This window comes from Trichosurus vulpecula, chromosome 7 (genome assembly GCF_011100635.1).
Source record: "Trichosurus vulpecula isolate mTriVul1 chromosome 7, mTriVul1.pri, whole genome shotgun sequence".
NCBI lineage: Eukaryota > Metazoa > Chordata > Mammalia > Diprotodontia > Phalangeridae > Trichosurus > Trichosurus vulpecula.
The window spans coordinates 262,159,753-262,174,268 of record NC_050579.1 but is presented as its reverse complement, the minus strand read 5'-3'; the positions used below and the strand labels follow the sequence as shown (position 1 = coordinate 262,174,268).

The 14,516-nt window shown below is 51.0% G+C and overlaps 2 protein-coding genes across 3 annotated transcripts; one reads left to right on the top strand and one right to left on the bottom strand.

Annotated features, from left to right (window-relative positions):
- The first annotated feature begins 2,681 nt into the window (after positions 1–2,681).
- Positions 2,682–9,328, top strand: AP1S1 (adaptor related protein complex 1 subunit sigma 1). The gene is made up of 5 exons (XM_036765959.1): positions 2,682–2,802; positions 4,997–5,175; positions 5,854–5,962; positions 6,860–6,997; positions 8,534–9,328. The coding sequence occupies exons 1-5, from the start codon at positions 2,800–2,802 to the stop codon at positions 8,579–8,581; spliced, it is 477 nt and encodes a 158-aa protein (XP_036621854.1). The 5' UTR covers positions 2,682–2,799; the 3' UTR covers positions 8,582–9,328.
- An 878-nt stretch (positions 9,329–10,206) lies between these two features.
- On the bottom strand, positions 10,207–12,615 carry VGF (VGF nerve growth factor inducible). Of its 2 annotated transcripts, XM_036765953.1 has the most exons (2): positions 12,285–12,615; positions 10,207–12,236 (listed from the first exon to the last, which is right to left on the bottom strand). In XM_036765953.1, the coding sequence occupies exons 1-2, from the start codon at positions 12,594–12,596 to the stop codon at positions 10,710–10,712; spliced, it is 1,839 nt and encodes a 612-aa protein (XP_036621848.1). In that variant the 5' UTR covers positions 12,597–12,615; the 3' UTR covers positions 10,207–10,709. The 2 variants fall into 2 exon arrangements, with proteins under 2 accessions (XP_036621848.1, XP_036621847.1); XM_036765952.1 differs by having other exon boundaries at positions 10,207–12,615.
- Positions 12,616–14,516: the final 1,901 nt, after the last annotated feature.

Sequence of the window (14,516 nt, the reverse complement as noted above, 5' to 3'; positions counted from 1 at the left end):
CCTTCCTTGTCCTGGTTAATTTTTAGAAACCCCCTACCTTTTGCTACTGATCCATCCTCCCTGACCCCATTGCCCCACTAGTGATGTGTCAGCTGCCAAGCTGCCACCACCAACCCTTTGTCTGAAAATTCTATGAAAACCCTGGTTCTAAAAGGCTTTGGGCCTTTGATGAGAAAACATTCCACTACTGATTTAGGCTACCACCCAGCATGCTGACCTGTGCGAATGACCCTCTATCTCTACTTCCTGAGCTAGTTGGCTAAGTCAAAAAACCAACCCATCCACATTGTATACCATTCACCCAAACTCTGTCCTAAATTTGCATGACACTTTATTACTTCCATTATACTCTATGACCATTTAAATATATCTTCTTCCCATGAAATCAACCTGGGTGTATTTGGCACAATTCTCCACATTCCCAGCTCTGGAAAGTTCTGGAAAGTACCTAGGGAGACTCAGACATTGTCCTTACACTAAACAGTTTCTACAGGTTTCATGTGATGCAGATCTTAATGGCCTCGTATGAAGAGTTCCATTCAACATAGTTCTTAAACAATCCAAAAGTTAACAGTCTTTTTTGATGGCCCAGGTATACCATGGCTGCTGGGCCAAGGTTGCACAGAAGGATACCTAGCTAAGGGCAAAGCCAAGGTGCTTTCCTTACCTCCCCCTTCCTAAGTGACTCTTCCTCAGGAATGTTACTGGAAACATACATTTCTCCTCACTTATACTCACTCCAAACTCCTCAGGTTTGCTATATCCTTCTTACTAGTCACGCAGCAATGACCCAATTGATAAATAGCCTTTCCATGCCACAATTAAGCAAGCTTCTGTTTTGTCAAATGTCAGAACATCTACAAGTATCTCATTTCACTCCAATATGGAACCTGAACCACCAAATGGCTTGAGTCAGGCCAATATAAATTATATTAGGTTATATTGTATATTATATAAAAAACATTAAATTATACAATACAAATATAAAATATAATATTTTAAAAATCCTTACAGTATGAGAAAGTAAGAATGGTTTTCAGTCTCTAGCAGCACTCGCATTGATGAGATCACAGATGCATATAGTATGAACTGGCAATAATACTATATAACAGCACTATAATTTCCAATTACTTGGCACAGTAAATCAGTAGTAAAGCAGGAGGTCCAGACTGTGACAAGTAGCTGAATAGGTAACCCAACCAGTTGGTCTACTAGTAACTTGGACAAGGACTGTACAATGACCTGGTCCCAGAATTCAAAAAAAAAAAAAAAGGAAGAGAACAAACTTAATTGCTTTTCAATAATTATGCATTATGTAAGACTACTCCCAAGCTACTCCCTGACACAAAAATTCATCATTTTATCACCAATTTTCAAACATGTTGCTATATGACTATGAACTACCATACATCTTAAACCCTAAAGTTTCAAAATTGTAACTGGTCCAAAGAGCAACTGTATGGTAGCCACAATTAGACTGCAACGTATTACAAAGACAAGCGCCAGAAGTGGTATAAAGGATGTTATACAGAAAATAAATGTATGATCAGGAAAGGTAGTGCGCCTGTCATGTAAAGACCAAAGGGTAACAGATGGACAGCCCTGGGTCTACACTGGTATTTATCCACCTAGTACGAAATCCTCCAGGAAAATCCTTCATCGTGATGTGAACCCGGAATTATTGAAGGGCAGCCATGGTTGTGTGCACAAACTCCGATATGTCCCACGGGCTGGAAAGGCTCCGAGGCGTCCTACAAGCTGGTAACTGCCTTTGTTACCCGAGGTCCAGCCTAAGCCAAAGAAACGTGACCAGAAGGCTGACTACTTGCCGATGAATTTTCTTTGGCCAAAGCACTTACTTCATCAAAGTCTACCGAGGCACGGATGAAGCTGTAACCTAGGCGGGTGCAGCATTCATACAGGTGCAGTATCTATACAGATAAAATCGTGGTGTTCATTTAAGGTATGGATGAAGCGCCTGTATGCCAGGGACTACGCGAAAAGAGGAAAACAAAACGATCCCTGCCCTCGGTGGTCTTCCATTCTCCACAAGTCAGTGGAAATGCGGTTAATGGGACACCAGGGGCAGTTATGGTAGATATTATAATAATGTAAAATAACTGGGGGGTCTGGGTCTCTCCGAGAAGGGCAGCCCCCCCTCGCCGGGTTCCCCAGTGAAGTCCCTCTTCCTCCATCCCTCAGCAGCCACCGCTCAGGCCCTCGCACACCTAGTGCTCGGCCTCTGTTAATGGGCTTCGGGGCCTTGACTTCACGCGCACACAGTCTCTCAACTCTCTTCTTCCCAATCACCTCCTGTTTCTGCCCTTTCCCCTTCCTCGCAGCCCCCACGGCGCCTCCACCCCGCCCCTCAACTGCCTCCCAGCCGAACCTCTTTTCCCGCTTTTTGCCCCCAACGCTCGGAAGCAGGACGCCCCGCAGGCCCCATTACCCAATCTCTGTGTTAGTACAGGTCAAAGTCTCCCGGTTGCTAATGGCAACGGCGGGGCCCGGAACAGCGAGGCCCAGAAGGGAGTTGTCATGGTTTCCGCTCCTCCTCTTTCCCCTCCACCTTAGGCGCCGCCCCGCCTCCGCACCCCTCGGCGCCGGCGCCTACGCAATACGCTGGGGTGGAAGCCAGGCTCCACCTGGCGGAAAAGGGGTGGGGCTGGGGTCCTGTGGCTGAGGGGGAGGGGGAAGGGGAGGGGGCGGGAAAGGGGGGGGTAAGAAAAGGGAAAGAGAGGAAGCGGAGCCGGCCCGTACGGTGGCCGAAGAGGGACGCGCTGTGCCGGAGGCTGCAGGATGGTAGGGAGTGCGAAGCTGGGGGAGGGGAAGTGAGGGGCGTGGGCTACACCCGCTGGGACATCTCGGGGGCCAAAGCCCGAAGGGGCGGCGCACGCCTCCTCCACCCCAGAGGTGCCCTCCCCAGGTCGGGCGGGCCTGCAAGGGGAAGGGGGGGAGGAGAGGAGAGGAGATCGAGGAAGAAGCGCCGCCGCCCCTGGTGGAACCCCCCCCTCCCCCCTGCCCCGGTCCCTACGGACCGCAGGGAGGGGGCGTCTCGAGCCGCGGGAGCCCCTGGACCAGGAAGGGGGAGGGGGACCCGGAGCGCGTTAGCGTAGGGCCATGCGTGGGCGTGGGGGTTCCAATAGGAGGCACGGAAGGGACTCGGCCTGAGCCGCGGGCGCCAGTCTGTGGGGAATGACACGGGGCAGAGGGCGATGGTCAGTCCCGGGGGAGATGCCTCTGCCCCCCACCCCCGTCCGCCGGAGGGTGAAGGGGGCGGCTTCTTCGGGAGGAAGTTTCCGGGTCTCAGTAGGCACTAGGCTCTCGGAAACCCAGGCGTCCAGCTCCCCACGTCCACCCTGCCCTCCTAGCCTTCCCTTTCGTACTCTCAGCACACGCCCTCCCACATGCACACAGGCTCCCCTTCACCACTACCCCCCCCAATAGTTTCCGGCCCTGCTGCTCCGCTGTTCAGCCACCCCACCTCAGTGCCTCATTCGCCTGCCCACTTCCCCGCCAGCACCGGACTCCTCCATTCTTTCCTCCCAACCCAACACCCTGCTTCTTTCTTAAAACGCCGAGAGCCGTTGCCCACCTGCTTCTGCTCCCCCAAGTCTGTTGTGTAGTTTGCCCACCTACATAACACACTCTCCACCACTCTCTGCCTGCTGCACCTTGTTTCCCCCCACCCATTTCCTTCCCGTGCTACCGTAATAGCATACTCCATAGCCCACAGAGAGGAACCCCTTGAAAGAGACAACTGACCAATCATACAGCTAGTGTCTTTGATAGTATTGGGCTCCTTAGAGTAGGAAAGACAGTGTTATCCTCTGTATCTCCACTTTCCCTCCTTCATCCTTCTCCCCAAATTTCAGTCATCCAACCCAGAAAATTAAATATGTGCTAACCTAACATTGCCGTTTGTTTCCCAGTGAAGAAATAGTCCTGTTCAAGTTCCTGGACAACTTGATTGCTGTATCTTGAATGACTAGGGGGTCAGGAGTGGAACGACCACGGGGATGGCATTAGAAAAGGGGAATTATAGATATGTATATGTGGGTTCTCCAAGGGAGCAGGGGTTGGAAAGAAAAGGGTAAGAGGATATGAGAGTTAAATAAAAGCCCGAGGAGAATGAGAGCTTTGTGGGAGGAGGGGGAAGAACCTGAATCTAGAAGTAGGATGTCTAAGGTCTAAGAAGCTCAGAGCTGTAAAGAACCTCAGAGTTCATCCAGTTCAACCCCCACCTGAAGCAACCCCCTTCTTCAAGGACTTTTGGTATTGTGAACTCTAGAAAGCTTGAATTGGAGTCAGATCTGGGTTCAGATTTCTATTCTGCTACTTGCTACCCATTTTACCTTGGACCTCAGTTTCCCTCTGTAAAATGGTGGGTTGGATCAACTTTAGAGGTACTTAACCTGAGGTCCATGAACTTGTTTTTTTAAAAAATACATATTTTGATGACAGTTTCTACATAATTGGTTCCCTTTTCAACCATATGTGCTTTATTTTTCGTATTTAAAAATGTTCTGAGAATGGATCCCTATGTTTCCCCAGATTGCCAGAGGAGTCCATGACACACAAAAAAGGTTAAGGACCCCTGGACTAGATGATCTTAAGAATCTCTTTCCGCTGTGCAATCCTTTTATTACAGACAAGTGGTCATCTGGCTTATGGTGATGACTTTCATCAGGGAACTGTGTCCTGAGGCAGAGTATTCCACTGTAGGAAAACTTTTTGTTAGGACTTTTTTCATTATCTTAAGCCAAAATCTACCTCTCTGAAACTTTCATTCATTGACCCTAATATTGCTCCTAAAGGAAGGGTTAAGTCCTAGAAATCTGTATGGGGTGGGGGGTATGGAAAGGAGAGGGAGGGGAAGAAACGGGATTTCATGGGTTAGGAGTAGGAGACTTGGAGGCTAGTATACATGGTTTCAGTGCTGTGTATCAGACCTCCATATCTGCAAACACTACTACCCCCTCCACCCCACCCCTAGATGCGGTTCATGCTGCTGTTCAGCCGGCAGGGGAAGCTGCGGCTGCAGAAATGGTACCTGGCTATGTCAGACAAGGAGAGGAAAAAGATGGTTCGAGAGCTTATGCAGGTCGTCCTGGCCAGAAAGCCCAAGATGTGCAGCTTCCTGGAGTGGAGAGACCTCAAAGTTGTCTATAAGAGGTGATACCCAATTCTTGAAAGCCCCTATTCTTGTCTTACGTTTGCCTGGGTCCTGCTGAGCAGGCATTTGGAGATGTTAAACAGTATGTCTGAGAGAGGAGGGGCTGTTTCAGGTCTAAGCCCTAAGATTAGGCATGGGGAATAGGTCGGGCTGAGAATAAGGGAGGAATCGGTTTCTGACTCCAATCTCCTTTCGTGACCACACCCTCATTCACAAACTTTTCTCCCCCATATCTCTAAAACCTGCCTTTTGCCAAACTATCCTGTCCCTGAGCAGCAGGTTCTTCCCCCTCTTGTCTAGCAGCCCTATGTGTATTGCCTCTAGCCCTCCATTGTACACGTTCTAGTTCCTCCTCTGAGTCAGACACAGTAGGTCAGAGGACAAAAAGGAAAGTTTACGTGTGTCTTCCCATGTGTCTGTTCCTAAGGTCAAAGGGTCAAGGAGAGAGACCTGGGGAGGTGTGTCTAGCAGCACCGCTCCTCTTACATTACCTTGGGGCCTGTTCCTACCAGGTGCCCCAGGAGGCAGTGGGTGGAGTATGGAGGGAGGGGGTAGGTAGAGTGGGAAGGGAGCTGGCATCTCGGGGATCAGATGCCTGGGACCAAAGGACTGGAGCATTAGAACCCCTGACCCCATCATCCTATTTCCCCAGTTGTACAATGTGCCCCTTTTCCCAGATATGCCAGCCTCTACTTCTGCTGCGCCATTGAGGGCCAAGATAATGAGCTCATCACACTGGAACTGATCCACCGATATGTGGAGCTCCTGGACAAATATTTTGGCAGTGTAAGTTTCTCCCCAGCTTCACCACCTACCCTCTCCCTCTGCCAAAACCAGGGAACCTTTTAGGCTTCCCCCAAGAGGATCAGGAGATGAATTAAGGGCAATGAGAACAGTAATCCCTTTTTATAAAAATTTCAGCCTATTAGCCATGCCTCCTAATGAGCCCTTGGTGGGAGTGGAAAAAGTAGAAATTTACTTCAGTCCCCAAGGTATGGGCATTAGACTTCAGAATTAGGAAAGACAGCTCAGATTTCAGGAGATGGTTTAAAAGAGTATGGCATTAGTAGAAAAAGCTGATTTGGGGGTTAAGGACCTGGGTTTGAATGCTGTCTGTGCTGCATCGTGTCTCTGTGATCTAGCCTTTCTGCAATTCAGTTTCCTCCTCTGTTAAACAAGAGAGTTAGACATGATCCAAAATATCCATTCAAGTTCTGGATCCTTTGAACCTGAGACAGAGGCTGAGGGCAGAATCTCAGACCTTGGACAGGGGCATACAGAGATTGGTGGTGGGGAATGTGGCAAAAGTTCAGTAAAGAAAAGGAACAGGGATTGTCGTGGGATGAGGGGAAGTTAGCTGAATGAAGGAAAGGTGGGATGAGGAGTCTAAGGCAGACGTGTCATAAACTAAGAGAATATAAAGAAGGGAGTTGGGGAGGGAGGCAGGATGAGGAGGATCCATCCTCTGATGGCTCATCCTATTCTCTATCCTAGGATAGTGTTATGGGAAAAACTGCTGAACTTGGAGTCAGAGGACCTTAGATTGAATCTCAGCTCTGCCTACTACTTTCCTAACTATGGGCAAATGACTTAAATTCTCTGGGTCACAGTTATCCAGAAGGGATTGGATTAGATTACCTCTGCAGCCCCTTCTGGCCCTAAATCTATGTTCCTGTGATCCAGGTATGTGAACTCGACATCATCTTCAACTTTGAGAAGGCCTACTTCATCTTGGATGAATTTCTGATGGGTGGTGATGTCCAGGATACCTCTAAGAAAAGTGTGCTAAAGGCCATAGAACAAGCAGATCTACTACAGGAGGTACAGACTCGGGCCAGTGAGGAGGAGAATGGTGGGGTGGATCTCCTTTTCTGCACCTGCCTGCCACTGACGCTGGCCCTTTCCTGCCACTTTATGAGGGTTCTACAGGGGTTGGAGAAAAGAAAAGAAGCCACCCTATGACATTTGTCCCCTACCTCAAAAAAACTACCCAGATCACCCTTAGGCCCTGAAGACAAAAAGCGAGGTCCTAAAGGGGATACAGAGAACCCAAATTCTTATACTTCCAATTTTTGCCCCTTCTCTCCTTGAGAACTAAGGTGTCTTAATTCCTCAAAAGTGGTATCAAGGGAGGAAGGAGTGTGACCCTGGTTCTCTCCTTTTATCTTTCCCATATGTCCTCAGTGCAGCTTCTGGCCCCCCAGGATGTTAAATTTGAGAACAATAATGAGGGTTTGTAGGCTGGGGTCAAAGGAGATTAATTATTGGCTCTTCTCTTTACTGAGGCCACCAGCCCCCTCTGTGCCACTGCCGCCCAGCCTTCTGGTGCAGGAAGATGAGTCACCAGAATCCGCAGTGATGAGCAAAGCTGACTCGGAGGGAGGGGATGGGGGAATGGGGGTTGGGGGTGGGGGGTTCATCTCTTTGGTTGGAGGAAAGGCAAGAACTACACTTCCTGACACAGTGAGTGTCCAGCTTCTCTACTCAGCTGCCCCCTACCCACTCTCCATTACAGTCCCCTTTGCCCATCCCTTATCTTCAGCGTAGCCTACTCCCCTTCAGGGACCTGGGAGCCTGACCTTCAGCTCTACTCACACCCTACTAGCCCTTAGCCGTCTCATCTAAGCCCCTACTCCCTTCTGAAATTTGGTTCTCCTGGCACTTAGCCCCTAAATCTTATAGTATCGTAGACCTAAAGCCTGAAAGGCCATCTAGTATAATCCCCTCATTTTACAGATGAAGAAGCTGGGAGGTTAAGCAGTTGACCCAAGGTCATCCAGGTAGTAAGCATAAGAGGCAAGATTTGAGCACTGAGCCTCTGATTCCAGGGCTAGTATTCTTTGTGCTATATAACTCTACTTCCCAAATATCTGTGGCACCCAAGCTTATCGTGCTTAGTTTGTTATGCTCCTGGCATTGGGTTTTTTAGAAGGTGATGGGCTGACTGGGACACTCCTACATAGAGTATGCCATGGGTGGGGGTTAATGGGGACAGGGGAGCTTCCTTATAGGGAACTCTCAGCTGTCCCAGCCTTGGCCTCACATTATTTCTTTCTCTCCCTCTCTCTCTCTCTCTCTCTCTCTCTCTCTCTCTCTCTCTCTCTCCCTCCCTCCCTCCCTCCCTCTCTCCCCCTCTCTCTCTCCCTCCCTCCCCTTCTCTTTCCCCCCTCCCTCTTCCCCCTTCCCTCTTTCCTTTCCTCTTTTTGTCTTTCTGCCCAATCTTTGTCTCTCAATCTCTTTCACTGTTTTCCTCCTCTTTTGTCCTTCTTTTGCTCCATCTTCCCCCCACTCCCATTTCTATCCCCCTTCTCTTTCTGTCACTCCATGTCTCTCTCACCCTATTTCTGACTGCTTTAGGAAGATGAGTCACCTCGAAGTGTCCTGGAGGAGATGGGTTTGGCATAGCTTCCCACCCCGATGGGAGACACATTGCAGGGTTGCCATGCCTTGGCAGACATGGCTGGTTACTTCAAAGTCCACACACATTCAGATCTCTTTTCCCTGTGGAATACCCTTCCCTTGCTCTCTCAGTTTCTCTTGGAGAGAGCTGTGGACTGGAATCCTTCAAACATTCCTTCTTTCTCTGACTCCCATCACTTCCTGTTCCTTAACTTTTTCCAGTTGATGTTTGAGAAATTGGATGGGTAGAGAAAGACTATGACCAAGAAGAGAGGTGTGATAATGTATGTTTCTCTCTCTTTCCCCATCCTGACAACTGACTTCACCCAAACCTTACTTTGTTCTCATATACTGTAAATATATAAATATGTCAGGTTAAATGGAAATTGTTTTCAGCCCTTCACCTACCTACCCAAAGAAAAATAACATAACTCCATTTCCTCCCCCTCCCTACTCCAATCAGCCAGGCCTTCATCCTTTCCTAGGGAAAGGAATCTCTAGTATATTAAGGAAGGGTGTCTCTTTCCTTACATCTCTCACCGCTGTCCCCGCTCAGGGTGGATTTGAACCATAGGGAATAACATAGCTATTTTTAAAATCTTACTACTTTGAGGGAAGGGATATAAGAAGGCTTGGCCTCTTGGGAACTCAGAGGAACCCCAAATGTTCTCATTTAGGGGGAGGGAGGGAAGAAGGGTGTTTATCTGTCTCTGTTTCCTTTCTTCCTGAAATAAAAGGACTATCATTTGTGGATTTTCTGCTTGTGGTATTAGTAGCTCAAAGTGCTATAGCACTTCTAAAAGACTTTCCTCATAAGAGAATAGTGTAGGTATCAGTATCTCCATCTTATAACTAAGAATTTGCCTGAGGTCATGCAAAAATTGAATGGCATTGGAACCCAGGTCTTTAGGTTTAGCACCCCTTTCCTTGTCCATTTTCCTGTCCCCTCCATCAGCTGCCCTTTGGGGAGGGGGAAAAACCCCAGAAGTGGTTTCCTTATCCCAAGAGTCTCATCTTGTAGGAAGAAAGCTAAATGGTTCAGACTTGCCACTTTAGCCCAAATTTGGAGAGTTATAGGTGCCAACGTCTTTCAGGCAAATACTTTTTTTTTGTTTGCCTCCTCCCCATCATACACACAATTCCCCCTCCCATCTATGTGGCATGCACCCTGGTGGGAGCAGAAGAGGAAAATTAACTTACTACACCCAGGAAAGATTAAGGTTTGGGTGAGTTAAGGCCCTAAGGTATAATTTGATTGACCCTTGATGTGATTGCCTCCTCTGCCTCATCATACACATCATGTTTTTTGCCTAGGGTAGGAAGGAGAGGAAAGAAGTGCTCGATGAGAGGAGAGTAGGAAGATAGGTGGCTGATACTCCCTTATCCTCTTGAGAGGAAGTAGGGGAAGGGGGTTAAATAAAAGAGAAAAAGTCCTAATAAAATAGTCACTTTTATTTCTTAGCAAAACTATTTTCCCCGTGAGGGGTATTTACAACAGAGAAGGGAAGAAAGGGGTTGGGTTGTCTCAGTTTGGGGAGAGTAATCGGGGTCCTAGGAAAACCCTGGGATCGGGGAGGGCTTCGATTCACAGGCGGCTTCTACACAACTGGTATGGTTTTTTTTTGTTTGTTTTTTTGCTTTTTATTATTATTGTTCACCAATGGGGAAACTGGAAGGGAGATAGGGTGGCTTAGGGCAAGGGAACGGGGCCCCGATGGGGAGGCGAGTGTAGAGCAAGTCTTTACAATCCGGGTTCAGCTGCTCCTTCGCTACATCACTTGTGGGTGGAGTTAGAAGGACACGGGAGTTTTCTGCCCTCTCAAGTTTCCGTACTCGTGCTCCTCCTTCTCCGCTTAGGATAGATTGGTTTTTTCTCGTCCACTATCACCCTCACGGATCTGATACCCTACCAGGAGTGTGGGGTACTCATCTCGCGCAGAAGACGGTTAAAGGGAAGGGGGCGGGACTTAAGAGCAGTGGGTGGGGCCAGGTTGGCTGAGACAAGAGGGGTGGGACTTTCCCCACCCCGCAAAAAGGTCGGGTACCGCATGCAGAACACTGAAGAACACAGGGAGGCTTAGGGAGGTTCGCACAGGGGAAGAGAGAAGGGACCATTACGAATGGGAAAGCAGAGTCACGGGAACAGGCTAGGGCGTCTGAGCAGCACGTGCTCAATATAATTCTCCAGCTCCTCCTCCTCCTGCTGCTGCCTCTCTTCTTCCTCTTCGCCCCGCCGCCCTTGTGGGCTAAGGCCGAAGTGGTACTGCGACCGCTCTGCGGGCTGTGCGTAGTAGTGGTGGCGGCGGTTTGGGGAAGAGAGAGGTGGGAGGAGTGTCCGGGGCTGGATGTAGTTAGGAATGGGGTAGTTGGGCTCCGGGGGGAACACCTCATCCCTATCCCAGGGTGGGAGCACCTCATTCCAATCCTGCAGCTCGTCTTGGGCAGGGAAAGATGGGGGTGGTGGGAGCTTTGGGGAGCGAAAGTGAGTAGGAGCAGGGGGGGCCCGAGGGGGAGGTAGGGGCTCAGGAGGGGCGTTCTTCTTCCGCTTGCGCTTCTCCTCCACCTCCTCAATGATGCTGACCACGTCGTCTGCGGGCAGGTGCAGTTTAGTAGACAGCTCAATTAGGCTGTCGATAGTCTGCGGGTCCATCTCTTCCTCATCTTCTTCCCCTTCTCCTTCCACCTGTCCCTTTCGCTTTTGACCTGGTGTCTCCTCTTGGGAGCGCTTGTCCTCGGCCCCAGCTTCCCCTTCCTCCTCCTCTGCGAATAGCAATGCATTCTGCCGCCCCCTCTCAACCTCCTCAGCCTCTGCCTCAGCGTCTTCCTCATCTCCCTGCTCGTCCTCCTCCTCCCCGCCTCGGATCACACCCTCTTCCTCCTCCTCCCTCTCCCTTTCTCTCTCCTCCTCCCCTTCCCCCTGAAGTCCCCGGTCCCCCACACCTCGCTCCAGGCCGCCGCCGCCGCCTTGCAGCAGATATTGGAGCAGCAAGTCAGAGGCAAGATCAGCCAATCTTTCCTCTTGAGCTGCTGCCTGCCTCGTAGCCTCAGCCTGCCGCCTACCTGCCTCTACCTGGGCCAGCCCCCGCTGCAGGAGGCGCCCTCCAGCTGCAAGCCTACCCATGGCTGCGCTTTCTGGGCGGTGCGTTTTGGAGAAAGGTGCACTCTCGATCTGGCGCGCCTTGTAGAGGGGTGCGATGCTCTCGCCCTGGCGTGTTTTTAGAGCAGGCTCGCTCTCGCCCTGGCGCACCTCAGGGAGGGACACGCCCTCAGGCAATTGCTCCTGGAACCGCCGAGGAAATGGGGGTGGGGGAGGGACACGAGCTTGGAACTCTCCCCAGGAGGCCCTCCATACGCGCTCGGGCCCCGGACTCTCCAGGTTGACCCGGGTCAGTGTATGGGTATGCGTTTCCGCCTCAGCCGCAGCAGCCTCTGGCTCTCGCTTAGCATTCCCTGGACTGAAAGCGCGTAGTTCCTGAAGCAAGGATTCAAGTGCCTCTAGTTCCTCGGAAGGATCGGAACCCTCGGAGCTGCGCTCCTCTGGGATACGGGAAAGCGTCGGGGGTACCCCTATCTCTTGAGCCGGGCGGCTGAGGGTCTGACTACGCACAGTTTCTGTTAGCAAAGCCTCTCCTTTCTGCTGCTGCTGCTGCTGCTGCTGCTGCTGCTGCTGCTGCTGCTGCTGCTGCTGCTGCTGCTGCTGCTGCAAGACCCCTGGAGCCGGGGGCGAGGCAGGATGATCTAGCGCTTGTAACAGGACCGCGGCCAGCGCCCGTGGATCTACCCCCTGGAATAGATCTTCCTCTTCTTCAGGCTCGTGTTCTGGGCTTCTCTCCTCCCTTATTTCTGGATCTAGGCTCTCTCTTTCCCCTGGCTTCCCTCCTCCAGCTGCCAAGTTTTCGTGTTCAGATATGGGAAGCGACAGCGACTGATCTGGGCGCCCCGGGGGCGCTGCCTGAAGACTGTTCATCTGTAGCATGAGGCAGAAGAAGAGGGCGGCAGCAGGCAGCTGTGGGAACCTCATGGCCGAGAATGGGAGAAGGATGGTTTCCAGGGGCTATGGAAAAGAAAAATAAAGTGGGGAAAAGGCGAGTGAAAAGAGAGGGGCTGTCAGGGCTTCAGGGTGTCTTCTCTGCTCCTTAAATTCCCCTCACGATCTCAAAATCTGGCGTTTCTCTGGGAGCTACCCTTGACGCGCTACCTAACCCAATTTTCCCGACTTCTCTCAAACCCAGAAGTATCAAGTCTGGGACCCTAAGGGAAAATGGGGCTGTGCTAATCTATAGAGTCCTAAAACTGGGAGGGGAACGCCTGGCAGCACTCACGTCTGTGTTCCCCCACCTCCACTTCGCCCCCGCTCCTTCTCGAAGCTATCTTCCTGTCACCGCCCACGTTGCTTCGAGGCTGAGAAAAAAATATCTGCTCCCCACGGGACTCTCCAGATCGAGCGTGGGAGGCTTTATATGGTAAAAAGGGGGACATCACCCCCCTTCTATCTATCTTCTTAGGGTCCCCTTGGCGTTACCCCTTCCCCCAAACTAAGGAAGACGCATCCCTCCTGCACACAGCCAAATCCTTGGGGGTGGACAGACCGACAGAATAGTATTTACCAGATGGGATTCGAGGAATGGGGAGGGGAGGATGAGGGTCGGGGTTTCGAGGTTGGAGAGCGCAGATGCTCCGAGTTTCGGTCCTTGTCCTGCGTTCAGTCGCCTCGGTCAGTTTCCGGCTGGTCTCTCTTCGCGTGGTCGACTCTCCGGTTTCTCTCGCTAGCTCTCTCCCCAAGCTTCAGCACGCTGGACAGCGCCCGCCCCGCCTCTTTATAAAGGGGAGCCAGTAGATCACGTGGGGGGTCTTCTCCGCCCGATTGACGTCAATGTTCATTCATGGGGAAGCGGGGTGAGCGGTGGAGGGGCTTTAATTGCGGCCAGTGATTGGAAGATTTTTCTCCTCCTCCCTATTCTGAGCCTGCGCACTGAAGAGTGAGGACTAACTGGCACGCTAAAGCCGAACGCCGGGGAAATGAATGAATGAATAAATGAAGCGAACACGGGGTTGGGGGAGGAGGACAGTGAATGAATGAAGGAGAATCAGAAGAGAAGGAGGGGAAGGAAGGAAAGAAAGGAGGAAGGAAAGAAGGAAAATGGGGAGGGGCAGAGAGAGTTAAATATAAACCCAGGGGTTGAATGTAAGCTATAGCTGCCGCAAGAGGTCAATCTGTGGATTAAATTGGATTGAGGTTCTAGGGCTTGAGAGAAGGAGAAAGCGGTAGGACGTGAAAATCAGGGCAGGAAGAATGCTTTCCCACAGCTCCCACCTGCTTGTGCCACACGTTATGAATGAAGGAAAGACAGGCAGATTTCTGTGCGTGTGTTTGTGGATTCGTGTCTGAGTGTGAATGGGTGACTAGGTGCGTGTGCCTGGGTCTGTGGTTGGTGACTAGTGGGGTAAGGTGGGAGAGGAGGGTGTACGTGCGTGTGTGTTAGAAGAAAGAGGAAGGGGACTGACTGAGTAGGTACATTTGAGAGAGTGGACGGTGTGGTTCTATTTGTTCTTGCCTATGGATAGGGAAAGTGTGTCTGCCTCTCCCATTCACTACCCCCGCCCCCACTGGCTCATCACGCTGCTGCCCCCATCGTCCTAGTGCCCCCTCCTCCATGCTTCTCTTTCATCTAACACCCCCCCATTCCTTCCTTGGAGGAAGGGAAGGACGTTTGGAGGGCGAATCCATAAGGGGAGGGGGTTGTGAAGATAGACTAGGGAATTCAATTCTTGCTTTTCCAGATTCTTGAAAGCGAAGGTTTGACTTCAAAGAACCCCTAAGTGACAAAGATCGCCCCTTCCCCAATGCTTCCTCCCTTTACCCTCAGTTCTTGTCCTGCGCCAGGGGTTTGAGCTTGGGGGGCTCAGGGCGGCTGGAGGTTCCGGCTGGGGAGGGGAGGGG

Coding starts and splice junctions, on each gene's coding strand:
- AP1S1 (XM_036765959.1), top strand. Junction 5,176..5,853: donor CTCAAAGTTGTCTATAAGAG/GTGATACCCAAT, acceptor CCCTTTTCCCAG/ATATGCCAGCCTCTACTTCT. Junction 6,998..8,533: donor AAGCAGATCTACTACAGGAG/GTACAGACTCGG, acceptor TGACTGCTTTAG/GAAGATGAGTCACCTCGAAG.
- VGF (XM_036765952.1), bottom strand. CDS start 12,596: ATGAGGTTCCCACAGCTGCCTGCTGCCGCCCTCTTCTTCTGCCTCATG.